The sequence below is a fragment of the Aythya ferina genome, assembly GCF_964211825.1.
Source record: "Aythya ferina genome assembly, contig: HAP1_SCAFFOLD_342, whole genome shotgun sequence".
In the NCBI taxonomy this organism is placed as follows: domain Eukaryota; kingdom Metazoa; phylum Chordata; class Aves; order Anseriformes; family Anatidae; genus Aythya; species Aythya ferina.
This window is the reverse complement of record NW_028181219.1, coordinates 13,360-40,465: the sequence shown is the minus strand read 5'-3', so window position 1 is coordinate 40,465 and position 27,106 is coordinate 13,360. Positions and strand designations below refer to the sequence as shown.

The 27,106-nt window shown below is 65.6% G+C and overlaps 4 protein-coding genes and 1 long non-coding RNA gene across 9 annotated transcripts; 4 read left to right on the top strand and 1 right to left on the bottom strand.

The window, feature by feature from the left end:
- The first annotated feature begins 1,487 nt into the window (after positions 1–1,487).
- Positions 1,488–4,857, top strand: MFSD5 (major facilitator superfamily domain containing 5). 4 transcript variants are annotated; one of them, XM_084540251.1, is made up of 4 exons: positions 1,488–1,622; positions 1,947–2,243; positions 2,779–3,922; positions 4,396–4,857. In XM_084540251.1, the coding sequence occupies exons 3-4, from the start codon at positions 2,813–2,815 to the stop codon at positions 4,645–4,647; spliced, it is 1,362 nt and encodes a 453-aa protein (XP_084396377.1). In that variant the 5' UTR covers positions 1,488–1,622; positions 1,947–2,243; positions 2,779–2,812; the 3' UTR covers positions 4,648–4,857. The 4 variants fall into 4 exon arrangements, with proteins under 4 accessions (XP_084396377.1, XP_084396378.1, XP_084396376.1 ...); XM_084540252.1 differs by having other exon boundaries at positions 1,490–1,622; positions 1,956–2,243; XM_084540250.1 differs by lacking the exon at positions 1,488–1,622 and having other exon boundaries at positions 1,943–2,243.
- Positions 4,858–6,719: 1,862 nt separating this feature from the next.
- LOC311429119 lies at positions 6,720–7,512 on the top strand. The gene is made up of 3 exons (XR_014688106.1): positions 6,720–6,767; positions 7,219–7,306; positions 7,401–7,512. It is a non-coding gene; the product is annotated as an uncharacterized lncRNA (long non-coding RNA).
- An 11-nt stretch (positions 7,513–7,523) lies between these two features.
- Positions 7,524–17,526, top strand: ESPL1 (extra spindle pole bodies like 1, separase; the record flags this gene model as incomplete). Its single annotated transcript, XM_084540246.1, has 29 exons — positions 7,524–8,477; positions 8,592–8,696; positions 8,779–8,899; positions 9,070–9,206; positions 9,373–9,566; positions 9,673–9,915; positions 10,113–10,257; positions 10,354–10,495; positions 10,703–10,842; positions 10,933–11,067; positions 11,157–11,276; positions 11,446–11,617; positions 11,735–11,863; positions 11,943–12,099; positions 12,274–12,383; positions 12,534–13,804; positions 13,876–14,257; positions 14,364–14,510; positions 14,693–14,906; positions 15,049–15,230; positions 15,313–15,440; positions 15,516–15,638; positions 15,717–15,872; positions 15,946–16,119; positions 16,221–16,325; positions 16,446–16,558; positions 16,650–16,733; positions 16,805–16,969; positions 17,224–17,526. Coding segments are annotated over 29 exons (6,450 nt in total), but the record flags the coding sequence as incomplete, so codon positions are not given.
- A 630-nt stretch (positions 17,527–18,156) lies between these two features.
- PFDN5 (prefoldin subunit 5) lies at positions 18,157–19,931 on the top strand. 2 transcript variants are annotated; one of them, XM_084540248.1, is made up of 6 exons: positions 18,157–18,252; positions 18,598–18,700; positions 18,854–18,885; positions 19,082–19,156; positions 19,495–19,600; positions 19,684–19,931. In XM_084540248.1, exons 1-6 carry the CDS (start codon positions 18,181–18,183, stop codon positions 19,761–19,763), a joined length of 468 nt encoding a protein of 155 aa, XP_084396374.1. In that variant the 5' UTR covers positions 18,157–18,180; the 3' UTR covers positions 19,764–19,931. The 2 variants fall into 2 exon arrangements, with proteins under 2 accessions (XP_084396374.1, XP_084396375.1); XM_084540249.1 differs by having other exon boundaries at positions 18,163–18,228.
- Positions 19,932–20,079: 148 nt separating this feature from the next.
- On the bottom strand, positions 20,080–24,363 carry LOC311429117 (uncharacterized protein). The gene is made up of 4 exons (XM_084540247.1): positions 24,242–24,363; positions 21,900–21,956; positions 21,207–21,301; positions 20,080–21,086 (listed from the first exon to the last, which is right to left on the bottom strand). Exons 3-4 carry the CDS (start codon positions 21,280–21,282, stop codon positions 20,278–20,280), a joined length of 885 nt encoding a protein of 294 aa, XP_084396373.1. The 5' UTR covers positions 21,283–21,301; positions 21,900–21,956; positions 24,242–24,363; the 3' UTR covers positions 20,080–20,277.
- Between the last annotated feature and the right edge of the window lie 2,743 nt (positions 24,364–27,106).

Genomic DNA, 27,106 nt, shown 5'->3' with positions numbered 1-27,106 from the left:
ACCAGGCGTGACCCCGGCACCAGCAGCCCCCCCTCATCCCCCTCAGCCCCCCAGGCACCCAGGGGCAGTGCAGCCACGATCTGCTTGGGGGCTGCCCCCCACGGAGCCCCCCCCCGGTGCTGCACAGCTCAGCTCAGCACGGCCCCGCGGGGCCTGGTGCTGAACGGGCAGCTGTGACTTTGCACAGCTTTTGCACGGCTTTGCACGGCATCACATGGCATTTCATGGCACACTTTTGCATGACATTGTACTGTTTGGCATGGCATTGCGTGGCTTTGCAGGGCACCACACGGCGTTGCACAGCATGGCGTGCCCCATGGCTCACGGCTCGGTGTGGTGTTGCACCACCTTGCACAGCAGTGCACGGCTCTGCACGGCATTTCGTGCTGGGGTTTTGCACGGCTTTGCTCCGCTTTGCACGGCACGGCGGGGCTTTGCACGGCATTTCACGCCACGTTCCAAAGTGCTGCAGGGCTTTGCGTGGCATTGCACCACGTTGCACGGCCTCGCGCCACTTTGCACGACCACACACGGCTCCGCACAGCGTTGTGAGCAGTTTCGCACAGCTTTGCACGGCTGCGTGCGGCATCGCGTGCCTTTGCACGGCTTTACACGGCGTTGCACGCCTTTACACGCCCCCCCCGGGGGCCCGCCGAGGCGTGGCACGCCGCAGAGCTGGGGGGGGGCCGGCGGCACCTCCCGCCCGGGGGCCCTGGCGCCGCAGCACGAACAAAGCCCCCATTGAGCTCGGGCGGCTCCAACCCAAATTGTTTCCATGACCACATCGCCCCCCCCTCCCTTCGGGGGGGTCCCCCCCACCCCCCCCTACCCGGGGCCCCGCGAGGAGGGGGAGGAGGGGCGTCAGCCACGCGCCTTGCACACGCGTGTGCAACAGCGGCAGCCGCGTGCCCGGGGGGGGGTCGGGCGTGGGCGAGTGTCCCGGTCCCAGGTCCCCGTGCCCCCCCCCCATGCCCCCGTGTCCCCCCACCCCGATGTCCCCCCCATACCCCGTGCCCCCCCGCCCCCCGTGACGGGGCTGGAGGGGGTGCCGCTGCCTCCCCCGGCCCCGTGCACGCGTGGGAGCCCCCACGTGAACCCCCCCCCTTGCTCCCCCTCCCCCGGCTGAGCCGGCTTTAGGCTATAAATACCCTACCGCCGGGGGGGGGCAGCGCCATGGGGCTGGCGTGGCGCGGCCAGCGGCTCCGCAGCCCCCCCTGTCCCCCCCAGTGCGCCCCCCGCTGCTGCCCCCCGCCCTGCTGCCCCCCCTGCTCAGCCCCCTGCCCAGCCCCCTGCCACCCCCCTTGTCACCCCCCCTGCTGCCCACCCCCGTGTCCCGTCGCCCCCTGCTGCCCCCCCCTCTGCTGCTGCCCCCCCCTCTGCTGCCACCCCCCCTGCTGCCCCCCCCCGGGCTGCCCGTCGCCTTGCTGCCTCCCTTGTCACCCCCCCTGGTGTCACCCTCCCTGCTGCCACCCCCCTTGTTGCCCCCCCCCCTGCCGCCCCCCTCCCTGCTGCCCCCTCCCCGCAGCCTGCCCCCGCTGCCCCCTCGGGTGCCCCCCCCGGCCCTGCCGCCCGCGGCTCAGCATCAAGTGAGGGGGGCGCGGGGACCCCCCCCCGGGACCCCGGTGAGTGCGGGGGAAACTGAGGCACGGGCAGGGCGAGGGGGTGGGGGTGTGCAAGGGGTGGGGCGTTTGCACGGGGTTGGGGGGTGAGGAGAGCTGGGGGCGATTGCACAGGGCATGGGGCAATTGTGTGGGGGCTGGGACAACTGCGCAAGGTGTTTGCCCCCGGGCGGGGCATTTGCAAAAGAACGGGGTGGGGGGGGCAGTTACACCAGGAGGGGGCAGTTACACCAGGAGTGGGGGCAGTTACACCAGGTGGAGGGGCAGTTACACCAGGAGGGGGTATTTACACCAGCAGGGGGGCAGTTACACCAGGTGGGGGGGCAGTTACACCAGGCCCAGGAGGGGCGGGCGGTGCCGAGCGACCCCGAGTGGAGCCGAACGGAGCCGAACGGAGCCGAGCGCCTCCGACAGTCCCCGAGCGCTGCCACGTGATCTCTTCCCACGTGACCTGGCGGACACGTGGTGCGCGCGGCGAGGGGCTCGCCCCCTTCCTTGAGCCCGCGCATGCGCATGGCCACCCAGCATCACCCACTGCGGGCGGGACGGGAGCAGGGCCCTGGTCATGTGACGCGCGCCAAGATGGCGGCGCCCACGGAGGCGGCCGGCGACAAGCGGTAGCGGGTGCGTGAGAGGCGCCGGGTGCGCGGCTGCTCTCCCCGCGCTGAGGGGCTGGGTGGGGGGGGCCCTGGGGTACTTTAGGAGGGTTGCGGGGTGGCTGGGGGGGTTAAGGGCTCTGGGGGGGGACCTGGGGGGCCTTGGGGGGGCCTGGGGAGCCTTGGGGGGGCTCTGTGGGGCGGGGTCAATGGGAGGCTGTGTATGAGGGGGCCGGGGGGGTGCATGGGGTGGGAAGGCGGGGCCGGGGAGGGGCATGGAGGGGGTGAACGGTGTGGGGAGGGCCTTTGGGGCGGGGGGGGGGGGGCAGCAGGGGCGTGCATAGGGAGGGGGGCTTGGGGGAGGGTCCATAGGACGGGGGGGGGCAGCAGGGGGTGCGGGACTCAGTCCCGCAGCCACCCAGGGGTGCGGAGGGCGGGGGGGGGGCACCGTGTGCCCAGGCCGGGGCCTCCTCCCACGGCCCCCCAGGCCCCTGCCCGTCCCGGGGGGGTTCCCCATCACCCACCTTGCCCTCCCAACTTTGTTCTCCCCCCACACCCTGCAGCCTCCCCAGGGATGCCCGCGGGGCCGGGCGCACCATGCTGCTCGCCGCCTACGCCGCCCTCGCCCTGCTGCTGGTGGTGGCGCTGGGGCTGGAGCTGGCCGCCCGCCGCTCACACCCCCCCACCGCTGCCGCCCCTCCCGGCACCAACCCGGCTTTCGCCCGCTTCCAGCGGGGTTTCCTGCGCGGCTACCTGCCCGCACTGGCTGCCGACTGGCTGCAGGGGCCGTACCTGTACAAGCTGTACCAGCACTACGGCTTCGTGGAGACGCAGATTGCCGTGCTGTACGTCTGCGGCTTTGCCTCCAGTGTCCTCTTTGGGCCCGTGGCCGCCTCGCTGGTGGACGCGCTGGGCCGCCGGGCGTCGTGCGTGCTCTTCTCGCTGACCTACTCGGCCTGCTGCCTCACCAAGCTGTCCCACGACTACCTGGTGCTGGCGGCGGGCAGGGTGCTGGGCGGGCTGTCCACGGCGCTGCTCTTCTGCGCCTTCGAGGCCTGGTATGTCCACGAGCATGTGGAGCACCACGACTTCCCGGCGGAGTGGGTGCATGCCACCTTCTCACAGGCAGCCTTCTGGAACCACGTGCTGGCCGTGGGGGCCGGGGTGGTGGCCAACGCTGCCGCCGAGTGGCTGGGGCTGGGCCCGGTGGCACCCTTCATGGCGTCCATCCCGCTGCTGGTGCTGGCGGGCGCCGTGGCCTTGAAAGACTGGGACGAGAACTACGGCAAGAAGCGGGCACTCGCCAAGAGCTGCACCGACGGCCTGCGGCGCCTGTTGGCGGACCGGCGTGTGCTGCTGCTAGGCACTGTCCAGGCGCTCTTCGAGAGCGTCATCTACATCTTCGTCTTCCTCTGGACGCCTGTGCTGGACCCCCACGGGCCGCCGCTGGGCATCGTCTTCTCCAGCTTCATGGCGGCCAGCATGGTGGGCACCTCGCTGTACCGCCTGGCCGTGTCCCCGAGGTACCGCCTGCAGCCCGTCCACGTGCTCTCGCTCTCCGTCCTCGTGGGCTTCTTCTCCCTCTTCATGCTCGCCTTCTCCACCAACCCCAGCCAGGAGAGCCCGGCCGAGTCCTTCGTGGCCTTCCTGCTCCTCGAGCTCTCCTGTGGGCTCTACTTCCCCGCCATGGGCTTCCTGCGGCGCAAGGTGTGAGAAAAATCTCAAATAATTTTCTTCAGACAGGCTCTTCTGTGCAGCTCTTTTATTTGCGCTTGCAGCGGTGGCTGTCCTGCCAATTAGGAGTGCATTTTAGTTAACAAAGCCTAACCTTTTATTCCCTATTCCCTGACACCCAATTACCTCCCCTGTTTCCTCGTGGCTGAGTACTGCAGGTTCACAAGCTGCTCGACGCTCCTCTATACCATACATGTACCATTTTTCTTGTTTTCAACCCTTGAATTTCTCCTTTCTTACGTTTTGAGAACTTGGGATCTTTGTTTCACTGTTCCCATGCTGCTCGTCCTGTTTGTCTCAAGCTTCCACCTTATTTTGGAACAGCGAGGCCTCCCACTCTCCGCTTATCTGCTTTGTGCTTCTCCATGTTATGACTCCACAACTCCCCTGGGGCACAGATAAGGAATTCTCTACTGAAAAAAAACATGGCTTTGTTTCTCACAAAGGCGATCCCGGAGAAGGACCGGCCGGGGGTGACGAACTGGTGCCGTGTCCCGCTCAACCTGCTGGCCTGCCTGGGGCTGCTGCTTCTGCACGGCGCCGACCACGGGCCCGGCACCCGCAGCATCTTCTCCGCCTGCTGCGGCCTCATGCTGCTGGCGCTGCTCGCCGTCGTCGGCCTCTTCTCTGTCGTCCGCCATGACGCCGAGCTCCGGCTGCCGCTCCCCCAGGGCCAGCCCGACGCCCCCGAGCTGTGATGCGGGAGGGGGTCCCGGGGGTGCTGCGGTGGCCGAGGGGGAAAGCCCCCCCGGCTGGTGACCCCTGCGGTGCCCCCACCCTGGCGTCCTGCCGGGGACGGCACTGGAAGCACACAGGGATGGAATGCCGCAGGGTGAGGGCCCCCTCCGCACCCCCTCGCCCCTCACCTTCCCTTTTTTTTCAAGAAAATAAAGCATTTCTGCACGTGCTTTCCCTGCGTGAGAGCCATTCCGTAGCCAGTAATGGGCTGAGGCGAGGGTCTCAGCGAAGCTGGGATTTTATTCACAGTGGTGGGCAGTCCCCAGGCAGGAGTGCCCCTGCTGGGCACACAGCACGGTTTGCCGGTTGCTTGACTTTCTTTCACAGAATCCAAGAATATCCCGAGTTGGAAGGGACCCACGGTGAGGGGTCTGGAGAACAAATCTTACGAGGAGCAGCTGGGGGAGCTGGGGTTGTGCAGCCTGGATACAGGAGGCTCAGGGGCGACCTTATCGCTCTAGAGGTACCTTCAAGGAGGCTGTGGAGAGGTGGGGGTTGGTCTGTTCTCTGCCCAGCCCCCCTATAATTGCTCAGCACGACCCCAGATCGTTGCAGGAAGCACGGCCAAAAGCACGACAGACGCCAGTATGGTCAGATCATGCTCCATTTTACTGCCCAAATAGCCTTGCTTTTCGAGCGAACTTCACAGGGGCAGACAGTGTCTTACACAAGATTATCAGTCAAAAGCACTCAGCCAAACAACTGCACGAAAACAACCCCACCTGTTGTGATTAGCAGTCACGCGGACCTTGTCCTTGACAAAAAAAAAAAAAATCCCTCACCACCGGATGGTACGGAATACCCCTTTGGCCAGTTGGGGTCTGCTTGGCCTGTCCTGGATCTGGCCCCCCCCCAGCTCCTGCTGCACCCCCAGGCTGCCTGCAACGACAACAGCAGCGTGTTCTCAGCACTCTGCCCATCCCAACCCAAAAAGCGGCGCCCCAACAGCTGCTAGGGGGGACGTGACACCTGTCCTGGCTGAAAGCAGGGCACTGGGTGCTCCAGGCCCACAGACTGCCCACTGCCCACAGGCAACGCACGGCCTTCAGTTGCCGGCCTGTCACGTATCAAATTTGACTTTTTCCTCTTCCAAGCGGCGGGGGGGGTGAGGTGAGGTGGGCTGGGAGGGGGGTGAGGGGGTGCTGGTGCTCACAGCCCCACACCCCCCCAGTTTACAACCCTGCCACAGCCCCTGCAGCTTGGGGGCAGCTCCCAGAACCGCTCCGCAGCCCCCTCAGCACTCACAGCTCCCTCCAGACCCCCCCAAACGCCCTCCCCAGCTCCCCCTCTCAGGTCTTAGGGCCTGCAACCCACCCCCCCCGGGTCTGCTCACATCCCCCCCCACCAAGCCTCAAGCCCTACACCCCTCCGGAGCCCCGAAGAACCCCCCCCCCCCAGTTCCTAGAGGCCCCCCCCAGCCCCACCTCAGAGCCCCCTCCCAAGCCACAAGGGCCATCCCCGGACCACCTCTCAGAGGGGCCCCCCCCCGCGAGCCCCTCCCTTAGGCCCTTAGGCACCCCCCCAACCCCTCAACCCCCCCCCCCGGCCCTGCAGTGCGCCCCCCCCCCCCGCCCCCCCCAGCCCAGCTGCTCCAAGCAGCCTGCGCTCTGCGGGGTCGCCTGCCCAGGGCACTGCTCACTGCCCCCCCAGCTGTAACTGCACAGACAGCGGCTTTACTCCCACGCCCCCATCTACTTCGCTATTTAATGATGTATTTATTTGCATCGCGTTCCCTCCCTGCGCTCAGGACCCCCCATTGCAGGGGTCCTCACCTGCCCCCCCTTTGCACGGGGTCCCAATTTGCCCCCCCAGTTACACAGGGTCCCTACACGCCGCCCCCCCCGCTTACACAGGGCCCTTACAAGCCTTCCCCGGTTACGTGGAGTCCATACACGACTCCCCCTTACACGGGGTCCCCCCATTCCCTCCCCCCACCGCGCGCATCCGCGGAGCCGTTATGGGACTACAAGTCCCGGCGTGCCCCGCGCGGGGCGCCCCGCCCTCACTGCCCGCGGCGCGGCTTATTTGGACGGGGCGCGCGGCGGGGACCGCGACTCTGTCTGCGAGAAGCGATAGAAGAGTACGTGAGGGGGCTAAAATAAGGGGGGGGGCCGAGGGACTCGGGGGGGCCGGGGGGGGCTGAAGGGCCGGGGGGGCACTGCAGGGACTCGGGGGGGTTGAGGGGCGGGGGGGGGCTGTAGGGACTCCGGGGGGGGTGGGGGGGGTGGGGGGGCTGGGGGGGGCACTGCAGGGACTCAGGGGGGCGAGGGGCCGGAGGGGGGCTGGGGCCCAGGGGGCTGCAGGGACTCGGGGGGGGGCTGGGGGGCCGGGGTGTCTGCAGGGACTTGGAGGGGTCTGAGGGAATCGGGGGGGGCCGAGGGGCCAGGGGGGCTCGGGGGGGTCCTGCAGGGCCTGGGGGTGGGAGTGAGGGGTGGGAGGGCTCTGTAGGCCTCTTTGGAGACTGGGGGGGGTGTGGGGCTGTGAGCACCAGCACCCCCTCACCCCCCCCCCCCCCCCCCCCCACCCCGCAGGGCTGACATGGAGCACCTCCAGGGCACTGATTTTGTGGCGCGTATGGCCACCACGGAGGGCACAGAGACACTGCAGGCGGAACTGTCGGTGAGCTGCGGGGGGGGTGCCCGGTGCTGCACGAGGGCCGGGATCCCCTGCTGGGGGGCCAAAACTCTCTTTCCCTCTCTACCCCCTGCTCCAGAAAAGTCTTTCCCGTCCCCGGAGGCCGCCGGCCGCCTCACAGAACTTGGTGTGCGACCAAATCCTGCGAGCCTGCGTGCAGCGCCTGGGCGAGCTAGGGGGGGAGCCGGAGGAGGAGCCGAGGGGGGAGCTGGGGAGCGAGGCGGGGGGCCGCCTCGACCACGCCACCAGCTTGCTGGGGCTGGCCGAGGTGGCTGTGAGGGGCTACGTGGCCTCGGCAGCCCGCCTGTCGTCCCCCTTCTACCTGGAGAAGATCCTCTACCACCTCCTGCGCAACGCGGCCGCGGGGGGCTGCGGCATCGCTCGCTTGCGAGCAGCCCAGCTCCTCCTTGTCCGCCTGCGCAGCCTCGAGCCCATCGGCACCCCCTGCAAAGACTTCATCTCCATCGCCCAAAACGCCTTCCTCGTGCTGTGGAAGCAGGCAGATGGCCCGGGGCAACGCCTGCAGGCCCTGCACTTCCTCCTGCTGCTGGAGAACGAGGAGGCCGCCGTGCTGCCGCTGGAGCCGCCCTTCTTCACCTCACGGACCGCGCGCCAGGCGGCTGCCACCATCCTCTCCGAAGCCCGCCGCACGCCCATCTCAGTCTCATGGGTCCAGTGCACCGCGACCAGCCTCCGCACCCTGCGCCAGGAAGCGCCGCGATCCCCCGGCCTGCCGCAGGCCTTCTGCTGCTTCGAGCTGGCGCTGGAGCAGTGCCGGCAGCTCTGTAGGGCTGGCTGCTACAGCGAGGCGGAGGCGGCGGCAGAGGACGCCCACTGCTTCTTGCGCGGCTCTAGGGTGCCGCTGGACGAGCCCCTGAACCTCCTGGAGGCCGCGGTGAGGCTGAACCGGGTGCTGGCCGAGGGCTCGAGGCCGGCGGGGCCCCATCTCTCGCAGGCGGCAGCGGTGCTGGGCGGTGCGGCCGAGGCCTCGGAGCGTCTCCTGCGGCTGCTGGCCGAGGGCTGCCAGCTGGTGGTGGCGGCCCTGGGCGAGCACAACGAGAGGAGCCCGCGGCAGCCCTTGAGCCGCGAGGACGTGCTCGGCCTCTGCGCCTTTGTGGAGGGGCACTGCCAGGTCCTTGGCCTGCTGCTGCAGAGGGTGAGGCTTTGGGAGCAGGGCTAGCACCTAATGAGGGCCCCCCCATTAATTGCAGCGGTGGGGGGGGGCTGTAACATTACCAGGGGCTGGGTGGTCACCTCCTGCCCTCTGCAGGTTCCCCCCGACGGCACACGGCAGAGGCTAGCGCTGAAGCAGCTGTTCTTCCACAGCCTCCAGCTCTTCACTAGCATGGCGTGTGACACCTTCAAGTGCTCCCAGGTACCGGTAGCAGCAGGGATGGTCCCTGGGGGGTCCCCAGGGGCATTTCCGCAGTCCCTGACAGCCAGCGTGTCCCCTGCAGGCGGCCGGGTGGTCGGAGCTGGAGCGGCTGACATCGGGCTGCCGGGGCACTGTGGCGCGGATGCTGGAGGCGCTGGAGGGGCTCCCTGACACCGAGCAAGCCAAGCACCTCGATGCCACCGGTCAGTGTTCCCTCGTGCAGCTCATTGTCGGCTCCCCAGAGGCGTTTCGGGGGGCACCGATGGGGGGAGAGGGTTCCTCGGCCACCTGCGGCGCCTGGCTGGGGTGAGGAGGATGGGGGGGGCTTGGAATTTGCAGCACATCTTTAATGTATCTCTCCTCCCTGCGACAGCATCGTGCACGTTTAAGCTGGCGTACATCTTCTACAACCAGAACCTTCACGAGGAGGCCAGCTCCATCTCCGAGCTCTTCTGCCGGATGCTGGAGACGACAGACTCTTACAAATACCCCGAGATCCCCCACGACAAGGTGAGCGGAGTCCTGCTGTTCTCGGCCCAAAGGGGGCCGAAGGCTTTGAGCTGTGGCCCGGTGCCGGGGGAGTGAAGGAGCGGCTGGGGACTGGCTGGCTTCCCCCCGGGGGGGGCTCGGCAGGCAGCCTGGGCGCTGAAGCCGCTCCTCCGCGCTCTTCCCGCAGCTGCACAGATGCTTCAGGCTGCAGGTGGAGAGCTACCGAAAGCTGGGCCGTCTGGAGAGCGCCCTGGCCTCCACCGTGCAGTGGCTGGTGGCGCTGCGGGGCCGCCTCGGGGAGCTGCTGGCCGAGCCCGTCTCCCTCTGGGCCCGAGTGAAAACCGACGCCGTGAAGCATGGAGCTGAGGAGCTGCGGCTGAGGTGAGGGAAGCCTGGCGCTGCCCCATGCGAGGGGGCGCCTCAGGGGGCTCTCACAAAGCCCTATTGCCGAGCCGGGCTTCACTCAGAGCCCCCCCCGCTCACCCAGGACCCTGAAGGAAGCCTTGGAGGGGCGCTGCCTGGATGCAGAGACCTTGGTGGCCGTGCTCTTGGAGGAGCTGAAGGCGTACAAGACCATCCCTGCCAACACGGGGCAGGAGCGCTACAACGTCCTCTGCGACCTGCTGGAGATCTGCTCGGAGGAGAGCGGCCGCCTGCATGAGCGCGCCTTCGTCTTGACGGAGCTGGCGCGGGTCCTGTGCTACCACAAATCCACCTGGCAGACGGACTGGTGAGTGCGCTGCCATGCCTGCGAGCCCCTCCTCCTTCCCTGCAGGCTCCCCGGGGGGGGCTCTTGAGGGCCCTTGGCAAGGTTTAAGGGTCTGGGGTCCCATCGCCCTGGCTGGTTTGGGTGCTGGTGATGCCCGCTCCTCCTCTTCAGGTGCGTTTTGGGGTGGAAGGCTGTGTTTTAACCCCTCTCTCTGACAGCTCTGCACTGGACTCTGTGCACGAAGCCTTGCGGCTGTTGGAGGCGGTGCCCAGGAGCGCCCAGAACCAGAAGCAGCTCCTTGATGACCGGGCACAGGCTCTGCTCTGGCTCTACATCTGCACGCTGGAGTCCAAGCTGGAGGAGGTGCGTGGGGAGACATGACCCCGCAGCTGCTGGGGGGTGTCCTGGGGGGTCCCGCAGTGCCCCCCAAGCGTCACTGCTGCCTTTACCCTGCCGCAGGGCACAGCGAGGGAGCAGAGAGCCAAGGCTCAGGGGCAGAAGAACCTGGACGACTTCAAGCCAAATGACCTCGACTACGAGGCGGGGCCACAGGAGATGTTCCTGTACGAAGGCATCTCCTTCAACCTGGCGACAGAGTCGGGTGAGTGCGGCGGGTTCGGGCTGTTGGTGCAGCAGAAAAGGCTCCTCCGGAGCACCCAGTTTTGGGGTGGGAGAGGGGTTCCCCTCTGTGGGTCGACCTGGTTGGCAGCTACACACCACACAGGGGAGGTGTGGGGAGGGAAGGGCCGGCCGGGAGATGCCTGCCCGTGTCCTGGTGCCGCTGCTGAGCCCCGTGGCGTGCCCTCAGCCTGCTCCGAGCACCTGGACGAAGCCTTGGCCCTGTGGAAGGAGCTCCTGGTCTCCGAGGGCGTCCCAGCTGTGCGCAGCCCCAAGCAGACCGTGGCCTCCCTGCACATCATGGCATCTCTCTACAGGCTGATGGCCAAGGTAGCGCTGCTGGGGCTGCCCACGGGGGCAGCGGCCTCCCCCCAGCATTGTCCCTCGACGCACCCGTGGGTTTTTCTCCCCCCCCCCCAGCCTCTGCAAGCCATAGAGAGCTACCTGCTGGTCCGAGCCCTGTGCGGCGCGCTTGGGGACAGCCTGGGCATGGCCGGCGCCCTCTGCCAGGTCACCAAACTGCTCCTCCAGCTCGAGTGCCACAGCTACACCGAGGCAAGGCCCGTGGGGGAGCAGCGGGGAGGGAGGGCAGCTTGGCTGCTCCCCACAGCCCCAGCCCTCATGCCGGCTTGTTTGGCTTCCAGCTCTTCCTGGCAGAGACAGAGTCCTGCTTGCAGAAAGCCAACAGCAGCAGCGATTCCTACCTGCTGCTGCAGCAAACCTGCCTGATGCTCCGCAGCCAGATGTGCTGTGCCAGCAACCGGGTGAGTCTCCCCAGAAACCCTTTTCTGCCTCATGTGTGGTGTTAGGGGGCAAGAGGAGACCTCAGCAGCTCTGTCTGCGATTTTGCTGGTGGCCTGTGCCCACTGGAGCCCCGAAGATGCTCCACGCGGTGACCGGTGCCTCTTTTCCCCTCTCTGCTGCCTCCTGCAGATCGAGGAGGGCCTTGCCCTCCTGCTGGAGGTGTTACAGAACCCGGCTCTGCAGAAGGTGGCCAAGGTGTGGCACATGCTCCGAGCACAAGTCTTGCAACTCACCGCTCTCTACCTCAGCCTGCCACCCAGCCGGCTCTCGCCAGAGCTCAGGCAGCGCATCTCCGCGCAGGGTGAGCCGCTGGAGCCCTGCATAAACGTGGCTGTCCCCTGAAACAGCCCCATTTGGTTGGGGGCTGGGGGTGGGTGCTGGGGGGGCAGCCCCGTCACCCACGGCCGTCCTGGTGCAGGGCCAAAGACCCCCGAGGCGGCTCTGGCCGAAGCCTACAAGCTCTTCCGCAGCATCTTCCTCCTCCTGGCGGGCAGCGACATGCTGGGCGCCCAGAAGCCGGCTGCAGAGGCACAGTTCATGGATTGTGGTGAGGCACCGGTGACATGGGTGCATCCCCCCCCAGGGGGGAGCAGCGCCGGTCACCAGCCCCATGTCCTGCGGCGCAGGGAACAACGTGCTGCAGAAGTGGCAGATGCTGGCCGAGTTGCTGAGCTGCATGGAGTGCCTGGTGGCCCTGCTCGGCCGCGCCGAGGTGGTGTGCAGGGCCAAAGCCTTCTGCCTGGAGGGTATCAGGCTGGCCACGAGGCTGCAGGCGAGCCGGTGGTGAGTGACCGTGGGATGGCTGGGGGTGGGGGTGGCTGTGGCACTGGTCCTGGCCCTGGGGGGCTCCCTGGTGGTGGTGTCCTTGCCAGCTCACCCACGAGCTCATTCCCTGGTGCACGGTGCTGGAGCTGTGGCAGCGGGGGGGCTCTGAGGGCTGTCCTCCCCCCTTCCCAGGTGCATTTCCTTCCTGGTGCTGAAGCTGCAGCTGGAGCTGCAGCAGGACGACCTGGAGCTGAGCCACGTGGACCTGCAGCAGGCGCTGTTCCTGCTGGAGTCTGGCACTGGTGAGTCCTGGCTCCAGGCTGGGAGTGGGGCTGGGAGCAGGGTGAGCCCCCGGCCGTGCTGGTGGAGCCGCAGCCGGGACCCTCCTGGGCAGCAGAAGCTGTGGGCGGCACCAGCAGCCCGCACTCCTTCTCCAACTGCTCTGCCTGCAGAGTTTGACACCGCCAAGAAGCAGCGAGGCCCCAAGAAGATCCTGGCCAGGAAGGGCAGACTGGAGGGCAGGAGGCGGCAGGACTCCAGCTCTGAGTCCTCCGGGGAGGACGAGGCATTCCTGAAGGGCCCTGCACTGGAATTCGTGGCTGGGGTGAGCAGGCAGGAGAAGGCGGCTGCGCTCTGCTCTTCCCCGCAGCTGAAAACCAAGCTGAGGAGGAGGCTGGACTTCCTTGCCCACCCCGCTGCCTGCCCCTGCTGCCTCTGCTCTGACCTGGCCCTCTCGGCCCTCTGCCTCCGCTGGCTGCTTGCCTGTGCCCAGGGCGAGCTGGCAGCGGGCAGTACGGCCGAGGGGCTGGGCCTGCTCCAGGCCACCCTGCGGCATTGCGGCCCTGTGGCCGCTCGCTTCTCCACCTTGCTGCAGGACAAGCTGGGCAGCGGCAGAGACGCACCGGCGCTGGAGCTGCTGGATGACCTGGTGGCCACCGGCTACGCCACGCTGGCCCTTCACAGCCTGGCCAGCCCCCAGCCCGAGAGGGAGCTGCTGGAGCAGCTGGAGGCCGGTTTGTCCTTCGTGGCCTCCTGCAGACCTCACCTGCCCAGCCTCGAGGTCTCGAGGGCCAGCCTCCTGCTTGTCAAAGCCATAGTCACCATTTGCCACCTAGCCACCAAGCGCAGTGGCTCCGTGGCCTCCGTCTTACCTGCTGCTTGTGCTTGGGAGCCGCTCCCCCCAAGTCCCACCAAGAAGAAGGCTCAGCCCCGGAGGGGCAGCAGCCAGGTGGCGCCGGCAGCGTCCTCACTGCCCAAACCCAAAGCGACAAAGACCCTGAGAGCCAAGCTCCCAGCTGGGGTGGATGCCACCCAAGCTCCCGTGCTCAGCGACTCCAAGGCTGAGCCAGCAGTGGTGCCTCGCACCCTGCGCCCCAGAGCCTGTCCCCCCACCAGGGCCCGTGCCCAGGGGGGCGCAGCATCCCCCGTGCCCAGACCCAGAGCGAAGAACCAGAGAGCGAAGCCCCTGGCTGCGTCGGGGGCCACCAACACCTGTGCTTTGGGCAACTCTGACGCTGAGGTGTCCCCCGTTGTGCTCCAGCCGGAGGCCGTGCCCAGCAGCCTGCACCAGGTCTGTACCCCCACCAAGGCACGGGGCCAGGGGGCTGTGGCTGCCCTGCCCTCCAAGGCTCCCTTCACTGCGTTCAAAGACGCCTCGCCGCCGCTCAGCGAGACCCAGCTCCTGATGGCGCCCAAAATCCAGAGGTCGAGGCATTTCATGCGGGTAAGCAGGGAGGGAAGCGAGGTGGCCTCAAGAGGCGGCTGCAGCCTTGCCACATCCCCATCCCGCCACAGCAGGTGATGTTCAGCGATGACAGCAACGCTGAGGATCCCAAGCCGGGGACGACTCCGGCGAGCGGCAGAAGCCAGGCTCCCAGCCACAGGTCGCTGCAGTCAGCATCCCACTGCCGGAGACTTCTGCTCCCTGAGTTCTTGGGGACGGAGGGCTGCCAGCTGAGCTCCTCGGAGGGCAGCAGCAGCAGCGCCCAGCCCCGGAGGGGGCACACGGCTGCGGGCACAGAGGAGAAGAGGCAGCAGGCGACCCGCAGGGCTCCAGCCAGGAGAGCCAAGGAGGAGCAGGAGCTTCTGAGAACCATCAAGGAGGATAAGGAAAACATTGAGCTTGACAACAGCTTCAAGCTCTCGCAAGCCTGCGAGGAAGAAGAGGGAGCCACAGGTGAGCTGTGGAACAAGGACTTGCTGGGAGCCTTCAAGTGCCCTAAGCTGTCACGTCACTGCTGTCCCCAGCCCCGGGGACCAAACGGCTCCGTCTCTCCCCACAGGCAGCATCCAGCCGCCCCGGCGCAGGCAGGAGATTGCGGACGGCAAGCACAAGGTGCTGCAGCGCGAGGCCACCAAGCACGTCCCGGCGGGGGGGATGCCGGGCAGCGGGAACCCCCTGTGCCTCGATGCCCTGCAGGCTGAGGACGGTGAGCGGGAGTGGGGAACCGCGGGGTGGGAAGAGGCAAATGGCAACGCTGGGGCCACCTCTGCCAAAGCGTGTCTTAAAAGGGCAAAAACCCTCCAAGTGGAGGGGAGAGCAGCAGAGGGAGAGCCAAGGTGGCCACGGGCTCGCTGCCTGATCCTGGTGGTGTTGCTTTGCCCCTTCCAGATGATTCCTTGCTGGACACTGCCTGCGGGTACCTGAAAGCTGCCTTCAACTGCATCAGCCACTGCCCGCCTGCCGGGCTCTACAGCCAGATCTGCCAGCTCCTGGCTCTGGCCACGGGCGACCAGGACCCCGTCTTCACCGCCTATCTGCTGTCCGAGTCGGTCTCCATCACCATGCGCCATCAGCTGCTCAGCATCATCCACAAGAAGCTTCAGTAGGTTTTGTGCCTCCCTGCCTCTGTCGCTGGAGCTTTGCTGAGAAGGGGAAGGGGCTCAGCCAAACCTAGAGCCCTGGAGGGCTTGGTTTGGAGCAACGTTCCCCCCCCCCCCCACCCCCAACCACCTCTCCCTCTGCAGCAAACTGAAGAAGAAGTCGGCAGCAGCTGCGGCTGAGCAGCTCCAAGGGCTCTCCCTGCAGGATGCTCCCTCGCGCATCCATCACCTCACTGAGCTCCAGAACCTCTTCAGCTTCAGCCCCACAGGTCTGGGGCCCCAGGAGCTCAACAGATTCAGAGAGCAGCTGCAGCAGATCCCTGCAGGTGAGGGCTGATCCAAGTGGAGCCCCGGAGGGTGCTGCCTGATGCCTTGGCCTCTCCTGAAGGTCGGGGGTGACTTTTTCAGGAGTGACCGTCTGTATGCTGACCCTCGTGAGCGTCCAGCCCTTCTCCAAGGACGACATGCTGCTGCTGACACGGTTGGAGAGGGGCAGCACTCCCATCACCATCCACATCCCGACCGCGCTCACCAAGGTGAGGGAAGGGCTAGAAGAGTGGAGCAGCCGGGATGAGCCTGGGGCTGGGCTCATGGCTCCCTTCCTCCCCCAGGCCCCGCTGAGCTCAGTGCTGAGTGACTTCGACACCATCCAGAAGGAGCAGAAAGAAACCATCAACTGCACCGACAACCGTGACTGGTGGCTGTGGCGCTCCAAGCTGGACCGCAGGATGAAGGTAGGCGAGAGGCACCCCGTGCTCCCCACGCCTGGGGGGAATGCTCGGACCCCCCCGTGACTCTGTCCTCTCTCGCAGAGCCTCATCGACACCCTGGAGACGGAGGTGCTGGGCTGCTGGAAGGGAATGCTGCTCCCCACCAGCCAGGATCCCGCGCTGGCCAAGCAAGCCGCCCGCCTCTTCGCCCAGCTTCGTCCCTGCGGCTGGCGGGGCTCGGACCCGGCGCTGCTCAAGGTGCTGAGCTCCCCGGGCTGGGGCAGGGCACAGGGGGAGCTCTGCCTTGGCTCACGCCTACCCCTTGCCACAGGTCCTGCTCAACGCTGCTCCCCTCCTCACCCCGGCCGATGTGCGAGCCCTGGCCGCAGGGATGTGCCCTTCGCAGTCCTGCAACAAAGCGGAGCTCCTCCTGCGAAAGGCCCTGGAGAAGCAGAGGAGCCACGTCCGGGCACCTGGCGGCTCCCTCGTCCTCGTGCTGGATAAAGTGAGAGCCTGCCCCTGCTGCTTCTCCCTCAGCTCGGACAGGCGCTCTATCGCTCACGCCTTCCTCCCCTTCCTTTCTTCCTCCTCCTCTTCCCTGCACAGCACCTCCAGAAGCTGCCCTGGGAGAGCATGGCGTGCCTGCGCGCCGTGCCTGTCACCCGCCTCCCGTCCCTGCGCTTCCTCCTGAGTTACAACCTGGCACCGAGGGTGAGTGGAAGGGGGGCACCCTGGCTCTGCCGCGGGGCTTGGGACCCCCCGAGGCTGGTGCTGGGCTGGGGCTGACTCGTGATTTCTTATTTCTTTTTTCCCTTCCTCCTCCCCCCTCAGCAGGCAGGCTCTGTGCTGCACCGCGGCGTCAACCCCACCAGGACCTTCTACATCCTCAACCCCCAGAACAACCTCCCGAGCACCGAGGAGCGCTTCCGCAGCTGGTTCGAGAGGTGAGGAGGAGCGGGGGGCGCACAGAGCGGGGAGGAGGGGGGTCCATGCTCCCTCCCCCCCTTCTATGACTTCTCCCCTCCTTTCCTGCAGCCAGCAGGGCTGGAGCGGGGTCACAGGAGCCATCCCCAGCCAGGAGCAGATGCAGGCAGCGCTGCTGGAGCACGACCTCTATATGTGAGTGCCCGTGGCCATGCGGGGCTGCGCTATCGCGCTCACCCTCCTCACCCTGCTCCTGTTCCTGGCAGCTACGTGGGGCATGGGGCGGGCGCCCGCCTGCTGGACGGGACAGACATCGCCCAGCTGGACTGCAACGCCGTGGCCCTGCTCTTCGGCTGCAGCAGTGCCGCGCTGGCCGTGCGCGGCGGCCTCGAGGGCTCCGGCATCATCCTCAAGTACCTCCTGGCTGGCTGGTGAGGCGGGGAGAGAGGGGGGTGGCTTCTGGGGGGCAGACGGGGTCTTCGCCCCATCCCCTTCTTGCCTTCTTTTTACCCCATCCCCACCTCCCTGCTTTTTATTGCCCCCCTCCCCTGCCTTTTCCCTGTGCTGGTAAGCAGTGAGTGTTCTCCTTGTCCTCCTCTCACCTTGTGCATGAGACGCAGCCGGGGGGGGGGTGCGTGGCGCCCAGCCCTGCTGGCCCTAACACCCTTTTTTTTTTTTTTCCCAGCCCCCTCATCCTGGGCAACCTGTGGGACGTGACTGATCGTGATCTTGACCGCTACACCGAGGCGCTGCTGCAGGGCTGGCTGCAGGCGGGCTCCGGTGCCCCCCTCCTGCACTACGTGGCCCAGGCCCGCCAAGCCCCCCGCCTCAAATACCTCATCGGGGCTGCCCCCGTCGCCTATGGCCTGCCCGTGTGCCTGCAGTGAGAGCCGGTGTCCCCCCTGCTTCCTGTTCTTTTAACTAGTTGGATTTTAAATAATTCCCCCTGGTTTGATAAATAATAAATAAAGTGTCTTCCCCTTCACAATGGGTGGTGTGCACTTGTACCACGAGCTGGGAAAGGACCAAGGGGCTCTTGGAGCCTAACCTAACCGAAGCCACTCCATCCTCAATCCCATCCCTGCCCCCCCCCAGGGACGGTGATGCTGCCCCCTCCCCGGGCACCCTGCCCCAGGGCCTGTGCCCTCTCCTGAGCAGAAATCTCGCTTCCACCCTGAGCCTTCGCCCTTCCCTCGGGGCCTTAGGAGGAGGCCGACCCCAGCCCCCCCGGCTTCCTTCCAGCGGGGGGCGTCCCCTGGCCCTCCTCCAGTGCTGCTCCCCTTTGTCCCCCATCCCACAACCCGACCCTTCCTTTCCTGGGGGGTCCCCTGCCCCCCTTTCACCCTCAGTTTGTGGGGGGGACCCCAGGCTTCCCTCAAACACCTGCGGGGGGGGGGGGCTGCTTGGTGTCCCCCCCATGGCTCCTCCTGGGGGGCTGCAGCTTTTTGCCTTTTGGGGGGGGGGGCGATGGGGTGCTGCCCCCTGGACTTCCCCTCTTTCTGGGAGCGGGCACAGCCCCCCCCCGCTCCCCCCCCCGGCTCCTGCTGCTTTTGCGGGTCCCCGAAATTTGGGGTCCCGGGGGTCCTCCGGCCGCCGGGGGGCGCTGCGGGGCGGGAGGGGGGGGGGCACGGCCAAGCCCAAGATGGCGCAGGCCGTGAACGTGGCGGAGCTGAGCCTGCCGCAGCTGGAGGTGCTCAAGGGGCAGCTCGACCAGGTGGGGCCGGGGGGGGGCGGCTTCGGGGGGCACAAAGGGGGCCGGGGGGGGCTGTGGGGGCCTGGGGGAATCCGGGGGGCACAAGGGGTGAGAGGGGGCGGGATGTGGGGTCAGGCTGCGTGGGGGCCTTGTGTGGGGACGAGGCCGTTCCCCTCCTGCTCCCCCTGCGCCCATCCTCTTGTGCACCAGGGCTCGCCCCCTGCTGTCCCGTGGCTGGCTTAGGGCCGTTCCCAAAAACCAGCTCCAGAAGGATCCCTGCGGACACAGCTCCACGAGGGCCCCCTCCGCCCATGGGGTCCCCTCCAGCCGTCCCTCCCGCGGCCGGGCCGCGCGCTCTCTCCCCAGGAGGTGGAGTTCCTCTCGTCCTCCATTGCCCAGCTCAAGGTGGTGCAGACCAAGTATGTGGAAGCCAAGGACTGCCTCAACGTCCTCAACAAAAGCAACGAAGGTGAGTGGGACCCCGAGGGGCCGATTTCCTCCCTCCTGGCCTCGCCGGCTCTGTGTCTCGCTGAAAATCACTTGGGGCACAGGGGCATCGACCTCTGTCCTTGGGGGCACCCCTTGCCCTGGTGCTCACACGTCTCTGCTTGCTCTCCCACAGGGAAGGACCTGCTGGTGCCACTCACCAGCTCTGTATCCTTTGCTGACCCCACACCGTTAACACCCCGGGGGCCTTTAGAGCTGTTGGTTCCATCCTTCGATGCCGTTGATCCAGCATAAACCTGCACTGGCAGCATGGTGCAGTGCTGCCGGTGCCCCGGCTCACGGCTTTGCTCTGGGAGGTGTGTAATCGTCCTGGTCCCCCGCTTTCCCTGACCGCCCCCACCAGATGTACGTCCCTGGGAAGCTCTCGGATGTCGAGCGCGTCCTGATCGACGTTGGAACCGGCTACTATGTGGAGAAGGTGAGGGGCGGGTGCTGGGAGAACCATGGGGCGGTTTGGCAATTGGGGAACTGCTCCCGTGCCTGTTTTCACCAATTGCCATCGGGTTGGGGCCATTGGGTCCACTGCTTCCCCGTGGCGCAAGCAGGCTGAATTCTGAGCCCTGGGAGGGGAACGGGGCTCCCAGCAGGGTGCTCAGCACCTTTGCACGCCCCCGGGGGCTGCGCTGGTGGGCATGGAGCGTGGGCTTGGCCCCGGAGTAGCCGCCAAAAGGTGGCAGGTGATGAACGGGGCTGCCTCTGGCTGCGGCGTGCAGGATCTCAGCGCCTCGAGGCCGCTGTTGCCCTTTATCCGCTCAGACAGCAGATGATGCCCGAGACTTTTTCAAGCGGAAGATCGACTTCCTGACCAAGCAGATGGAGAAGATCCAGCCGGCGCTGCAGGAGAAGCATGCCATGAAGCAGGGTAAGGGCCAGCACCGCCACAGCTCACCATCTGGGGTCCCCCTGACAGCCCCCTCACCGCCCCGCTGCCTTCTCTTCCCCCAGCTGTGGTGGAGATGATGAACCAGAAGATCCAGCAGCTCACAGCCCTGGGGGCAGCACAGGGTGCCACCACCAAGGCGTAGCCTTCAGCCTCGGGGGGCTGCCTTCCTCTGCATCGCTGCTGGGCCAGGGGTGCGGACTGCAGAGTGTCCCCTCCCCGTGCTCCTTGCCTCACCACTGTCCTGACCCTTCCCCTTTTTGTAGGCAGCCCCTCGCTGCCAGCGTGTGGAATAAATTGAGATGTGGGGACACCCCCAGTGCTGCCTGGTACTTCTTGAACCACGGGGCTGGGGGGAGCACCCCCAAAAGCAACCGAGGAACTGCCCCAGCCCCTCTGCCTCTCCTACACAGGGCTGAGGACGCAGCAGAGCCCCCCCAGCCCAACAAAACTCAGCCGCCTTCCCCCCAACAGAAGTACTTTATTCTACAGCCGGACCCTGGCCCCTCGCCCCACTGGTGGCTTCTGCCCTTGCCTCCCCCTGGCCCCATGCTATGTACAACTGCGGGCCCCAGCCCTTCGCCGAGGGCATCGTGGGCCCAAGCCCCGCAGCATAGGCAGCGCCGTCCGTCCGTCTGTCCGCCCGCCCGCGCACTGGCTCAGTGCACGAAGAGCGGCTTGTGCACGCGCTTGTGGCGGTTGAGCGTGGCGCTCTTGGCGAAGCTCTCCCCGCACTCCACGCAGATGTAGGGCTCGTGGCCGTGCGCCTGCGCCCGGTGCCGCTCCAGCTCAGCGCCATCGCGGCAGCTCTGCCCGCATTCGGGGCAGGCTGGGGGCTGGCTGCGGGCGGCGTGCACCCGCTGGTGCTTCAGCAGGTTGGTGCTCTGGGCAAAGCCGCGGCCGCACTGCCCGCAGCGGTGGGGCCGGGCACCCGAGTGGGTGCGCTGGTGCTTGATGAGGTTCTTGCTCTGCGTGAAGCTCTTCCCGCACTGCCCGCAGGTGTAGGGCTTCTCCCCGGTGTGGATGCGCTGGTGCTGGATCAGGTTGGAGCTCCAGCTGAAGCTCTTCCCGCAGTCCCCGCAGCGGTACGGCTTCTCCCCGGTGTGCGTGCGGCGGTGCTGCACCAGGTGCGAGTTCTGGCTGAAGCTCTTCCCGCACTCCCCGCACGTGCTCGGCCGCTCCCCGGTGTGAGTCCGCTGGTGCCGCAGCAGCTTGGACCAGTGGCTGAAGCTCTTCCCGCACTCATTGCAGATAAAAGGGCGCTGCCGGCCCCCCCGCAGCCGCCCCCTGCCGCCCTCCTGCTCCTCCTCGCCGTAGCCCCCCGCCGCTGAGCCGGCGCCCGCCCCCCGCCCCCCCGCCGCCCCCCGCCTCTTGCCCTTGGAGGCCAGGGGGCTGTGGGGGATGACGGTCTGGATGATCTCGTGTGGCAGCACCTCGTCCTCGCAGTCGCTCACGATGCCATCATCAGCTGTAGGCCACAAAGAGGCTGGGGAGGGGGCTGGGAACCTCCCCCCCCCCCAGGGCTCCTTTCCACCCCCCTCCCGGGGCTCTTTTCCACCCCCCCGGGGCTCTGTGCTCCCCTCCTCACCGATGTAGACCCTCCGCACCATGCCCGCCTCGTCCGAGTCGTGGAGCTCCACCACACAGGGCTCGTCCTGCTCCATGGGGGTGGCCAGGGGAGGTCTGGGGGGGCGCCAGGCCCTCGGCTGAGCATGGGACCCCCACTCCAAAACCCTCCCTTATGCCCCCCACCCCGTGCTGCCTGCAAGCACCAGTGGCTGCATGCAGGTGCCCAGCCCTTGGGGGGTTACAGCTGCTGCTGGGGGGCTAGGGGCCCTTCGTGGCCCCCCCCAGGACCCTTTGTGCCACCCCAAATTCCCTTGTGGCACCCCAGATCCTCTTCAGTCACCCCAAATGCCCTTATTTCACCCCAAATCCTCTTGTGACACCCCAAATCCCTTTGTGCCGATGTAAGTCCCTTTGTGCTGCCCCAAATCCCCTCGAGCCACCCAAAATCCCTTCAAGCCACCCAAAAATCCCCTTGTGCCACCCGAAAACCTGTTCGTGGCACTCCAAATCCCCTTGTATCACCCCAAATCCCCTCGTGCCATCCAAAAATCCCCTGTGTGCCACCCCAAACCCTTCCATGTGGCAAATCCCCTTGTGCCCCCTCATGTCCCTTGTGCCCCCCCCCGGTCCCATCATGTCCCCTGCATCCTCCCATTCCCCCCCCACCCCTTTGTGTCCCTCCCCCCCACCGTGCCCCCAGCCCCCTCCTCACCTCGTCTCCGGGGACGTCAGTGGCTCCGCGCTTGGCCCAGGAGACAGCGGCGGAAATCTGGGGGGGGGGACACGGGTGATGACACTTGGGGGGGGCAGCACAGACTCGAGAGTGGGGGGGGGGGGGAGGCACAGGTGGGGAGGGGCAGATTTTTTGGGGGGGAAATGATTGGGGTGGGCAGATGGGGGATCGGGGGGGAGATTTGGGGGGGGAATAAGAGGGGGAGATTGGGGGGGGCAGATGGAGGGGGGAGATTGTGGAAGGGTTGAGGGGGGAGGTTTCGGGGGAGGGAAGGATTGGGGGTGCAGATTTTGTGTGTGTGGGGGGGCGGATCCTGGGAGGAGGAACCGGATGCCGGGGGGGGGGGGTCAACGGATTCCGTGGGGGGGGGGGGGGGGGATGTCACGGACCGGGGGGGGGGCACGGACCGGTCCCCAACCCCGTCCCCAGCCCCCGCAGGATGCGGCCGGGGGGGGGAGTGGCGGTGGGGGGGCGGCGCTGCGGGCGGCGGCCGGGGCCATCTTGGTACGGGGGGAGGGGGAACCAACCGGGGCGGGGGGGGCTCGGGCACGGCGCTCCCCCCGCGCCTCCCCCCCTTACCCCCGGTTCCCTCCCCCCGCCCCCCCGCCCCCCCCTCCCCGGGCTTACCGGGCCCCGCCGCCGCCGCCGCTTCCGCCCGGCCCGGCCCGAGGAGGTGGCGGCGGCTCCGCGCCGGCGCCGGGGGAGCGGGGGGCGGGGGAGGCCCCGACCCCCCCCTTCGGGGACGGGGAGGGGGCGGCGGGGAGGGGAGGGGAGGGGAGAAGCAGCCCCGAGGGGGCCCGCGGCCGGTAACGGGAGCCCGGGGGGGCGCGGCCGGGGGGAACGGAGCAGCCCCCGGGGGGGGGGGGAGGGCCGGGTTGCACGGTGCAGCCCCCAGTTTGCCCAGTGCAACCCTAAAGGTTCCCAGTTTCCCCAGTAAAGCCCCTAAGGTTCGCAGTGCAGCCCCCAGAGGTTCCTGGTGTGGTCCCCAGTTGACCCAGTGTACCCACAAAGGTCCCCAGTGCAGTTCTCAGATTGCCTGGTGCACCCACAAAGGTTCCCAGGGAGGCCTTCAGTTTGCCCAGTGTAGCTTCCAGTTTGCCCATGCATGCACAAAGGTTCCCAGTTTCCCCAGTGCACCCACAAAGGCTCCCAATGCATCCCCCAGTTTGCCCAGTGCATCCCAAGCGTTGCCAGCATGTCCTCCGGGCTGCAGAGTGCACCCTAAAACTGACCCAAGCACCCTCCTAAAGCATCCGGTGCACCTCAAGGCCCCCCCAGTGCACCCCATGTGTTCCCGGTACATCCCAAAAATGGCCAGTCCATTCCAGTGCACCCCAATGCCACACAGTGCACCCCGAGGTTCCCAGTGTGCCTCTAAAATAATCAATGTGCACCAATACTGCTCCGTGCACCCGAAAACCACCCAGTGCCCCCCAGTTTGCCCAATGCACTCCCAGAGGTTCCCTGTGCCCCCCTGTATGTGCCCAGTGCGCTCCAAAGCACCCAGAAGGTTCCCAGTGCACCCTCCGAAACTGACCAGTGGAGCCCCCAGGGTTCCCAGTGTAGTCCCCCCAGCTTCCCAATGCATCCCAACACCACCCAGTTCATCCTCCCCAGCTTACCCAGTACACCCCCCCGAGCTTCCCAGTGCACCCCAACATCTCACAGTTCATCCCCAGAGGTTCCCAGTGCACCCCCCCGCTTCCCAGTACCCCCTACACAGCTTTCCAGTACACCCCAGCACTGCCCAGTCCATCCCCATAGGCTCCCAGTGCACTCCCTGAGCACCCATGGGGTCCTCATCCAGCACCCCCCCAGCACTCGGGGGGCGCGGGTGCAGCGGGGGGGGGGGGGGGAGGGGGCGAGGGGTCGAAGCAGCCGCGCTGGCACGCAGCGAGGGGGAAATGGAGGCACGGGGCATCAGTGCCCCCCCCCGAACAAATCCCAAGCCACAAACCGGGCCCGCCCCCCCCCCCAGATGCCCGCGGATGGAGGCCGGGACTCCCGCTGGTTCCACCCCCGTGGGGGGGGGACACAAGGACAGTCCCCCCCGCCCCGCTCCGTGCCTCAGTTTCCACCACGTTTTTTTTTTTTTTTTTTTCTTTTGGGGGGGGAACTGGCCGTGAGGCACAAAGGAAACCCACATCACATCCCCCATCACCCGCCACCCCTCCCAGCGCCTCCCCAGCCCCCCCCCCCCGCAAAGCGGGGCTCTCCCTTCCCCTGCACTGAAGGAGGGGGGTGTCACCGAAGAACGAAGGGGGGCATCTCCCAAAAATCTCCACCCGCTAAACGAATTCCCTCCCACCCCCATCACTCACCTCCGGGTCGGCTTTCGGGACTCGGGAAAAGAGCGGGTGCCGGGGGGGGGAGGAGGGGGGCCCGGTTGGTTTTGGGGAGGTTTCCAGCGGTTTCGGGGCACCGTCGCGGGAGGCGAGGAGGCGGCGGGGGGGGACGGGGGGAGAGGGGAGGAGGGGGACCGGGAACAGGAAGGTCCCAGCCTCAGCCCGGTCCCCCGCTCCCACGGCCGCCCAGCGGGGGGGCCGAGGCTGACCGATACTGCGAGGCCGATGGCTGGGCGGGGGGAGAAATAATGGGGGGGGGGGGGGGGGAGAAGGGGCGGCACCCGCTGCGACTATCCCCATCCCCCCACAAACAAAGGGGGACCGGAGGGGGTGCCCCCTCTTCCCCCTTCCACCCTAGTGTTATTTTTTTATTTTTTTAATGGAACTGGGAGGGGTAGCGAGGTGGTGGCACGGTGCTTGGAATCTGTGCGTGTGGGGGGGGTCCTTGCAGCGTCCCCCCCCCCCGGAGATCCCACTGTGTGTAACGGCTCCGGCGTCACCGAGTGCAATTAGGGGCTGAAAGTGATGCAATCCCAGTCCCCATTCCCACCCCCATCCCGATTCCAATCTCCATCCCCATCCCCATTCCATCCTGATGCCCAACTCATTCCCATCCCATGACATCTCGTTATATATGGAGTGGTAATTCATGTCCAGAAAATGGTTGATATCAATAAAGAAGGGGGAAATTTGGGAGTGTGGCCACGGGGGTTGGAAAGCCCCATGGTTGAGATAACAATTGAGAGGGAACAAAGAAGGGTGATTCAGGAGCCTCCATGCAGTCTCCAGTTTGTTCTCCAGCTGGTTTCTTGTTCTCCAGCCTTTAAGGCATGGAAGTTTCTGGGTGTTTGCTGTTGTTGTAATTTGCAAAGTTGTTTGACCCATGAAAAGTAGGTAAGTTCAGTTATACCCAAAGCCTTCCTTGGGGGGCAATTTTTGATGGGCGAAAGGGGCTTTGTGCGCATTCTCTGGGGTCCTATTTTTAATTCCTCCCCGATTCTGGGTAGGCATACATTTAGGGTTGCTGAGAAAGAGCGAACATGGAGGGTCCAGTGGCATGTGGGCCTGCGTAAAGGCTTTCCATGGGTTAGGGATTTTAGACCTAGGTCTTCAGGGATTTAGTGTGGGTTAGGGTTAGGGTTAGGGTTAGGGTTTAGGGTTAGGGTTAGGGTTAGGGTTACGGTTAGGGTTAGGGTTAGGGTCATTAGGGTTAGGGTTAGGGTTAGGGTTAGGGTTAGGGTTAGGGTTAGGGTCATTAGGGTTAGGGTTAGGGTTAGGGTTAGGGTTAGGGTTAGGGTTAGGGTCATTAGGGTTAGGGTTAGGGTTAGGGTTAGGGTTAGGGTTAGGGTTAGGGTTAGGGTCATTAGGGTTAGGGTTAGGGTTAGGGTTAGGGTTAGGGTTAGGGTTAGGGTTAGGGTTAGGGTTAGGGTTAGGGTTAGGGTTAGGGGTTAGGGTTAGGGTTAGGGTTAGGGTTAGGGTTAGGGTTAGGGTTAGGGTTAGGGTTAGGGTTAGGGTTAGGGTTAGGGTTAGGGTTAGGGTTAGGGTTAGGGTTAGGGTCATTAGGGTTAGGGTTAGGGTTAGGGTTAGGGTTAGGGTTAGGGTTAGGGTTAGGGTTAGGGTTAGGGTCATTAGGGTTAGGGTTAGGGTTAGGGTTAGGGTTAGGGTTAGGGTTAGGGTTAGGGTTAGGGTCATTAGGGTTAGGGTTAGGGTTAGGGTTAGGGTTAGGGTTAGGGTTAGGGTTAGGGTTAGGGTTAGGGTTAGGGTTAGGGTTAGGGTTAGGGTTAGGGTTAGGGTTAGGGTTAGGGTTAGGGTTAGGGTTAGGGTTAGGGTTAGGGTTAGGGTTAGGGTTAGGGTTAGGGTTAGGGTTAGGGTTAGGGTTAGGGTTAGGGTTAGGGTTAGGGTTAGGGTTAGGGTTAGGGTTAGGGTTAGGGTTAGGGTTAGGGTTAGGGTTAGGGTTAGGGTTAGGGTTAGGGTTAGGGTTAGGGTTAGGGTTAGGGTTAGGGTTAGGGTTAGGGTTAGGGTTAGGGTTAGGGTTAGGGTTAGGGTTAGGGTTAGGGTTAGGGTTAGGGTTAGGGTTAGGGTTAGGGTTAGGGTTAGGGTTAGGGTTAGGGTTAGGGTTAGGGTTAGGGTTAGGGTTAGGGTTAGGGTTAGGGTTAGGGTTAGGGTTAGGGTTAGGGTTAGGGTTAGGGTTAGGGTTAGGGTTAGGGTTAGGGTTAGGGTTAGGGTTAGGGTTAGGGTTAGGGTTAGGGTTAGGGTTAGGGTTAGGGTTAGGGTTAGGGTTAGGGTTAGGGTTAGGGTTAGGGTTAGGGTTAGGGTTAGGGTTAGGGTTAGGGTTAGGGTTAGGGTTAGGGTTAGGGTTAGGGTTAGGGTTAGGGTTAGGGTTAGGGTTAGGGTTAGGGTTAGGGTTAGGGTTAGGGTTAGGGTTAGGGTTAGGGTTAGGGTTAGGGTTAGGGTTAGGGTTAGGGTTAGGGTTAGGGTTAGGGTTAGGGTTAGGGTTAGGGTTAGGGTTAGGGTTAGGGTTAGGGTTAGGGTTAGGGTTAGGGTTAGGGTTAGGGTTAGGGTTAGGGTTAGGGTTAGGGTTAGGGTTAGGGTTAGGGTTAGGGTTAGGGTTAGGGTTAGGGTTAGGGTTAGGGTTAGGGTTAGGGTTAGGGTTAGGGTTAGGGTTAGGGTTAGGGTTAGGGTTAGGGTTAGGGTTAGGGTTAGGGTTAGGGTTAGGGTTAGGGTTAGGGTTAGGGTTAGGGTTAGGGTTAGGGTTAGGGTTAGGGTTAGGGTTAGGGTTAGGGTTAGGGTTAGGGTTAGGGTTAGGGTTAGGGTTAGGGTTAGGGTTAGGGTTAGGGTTAG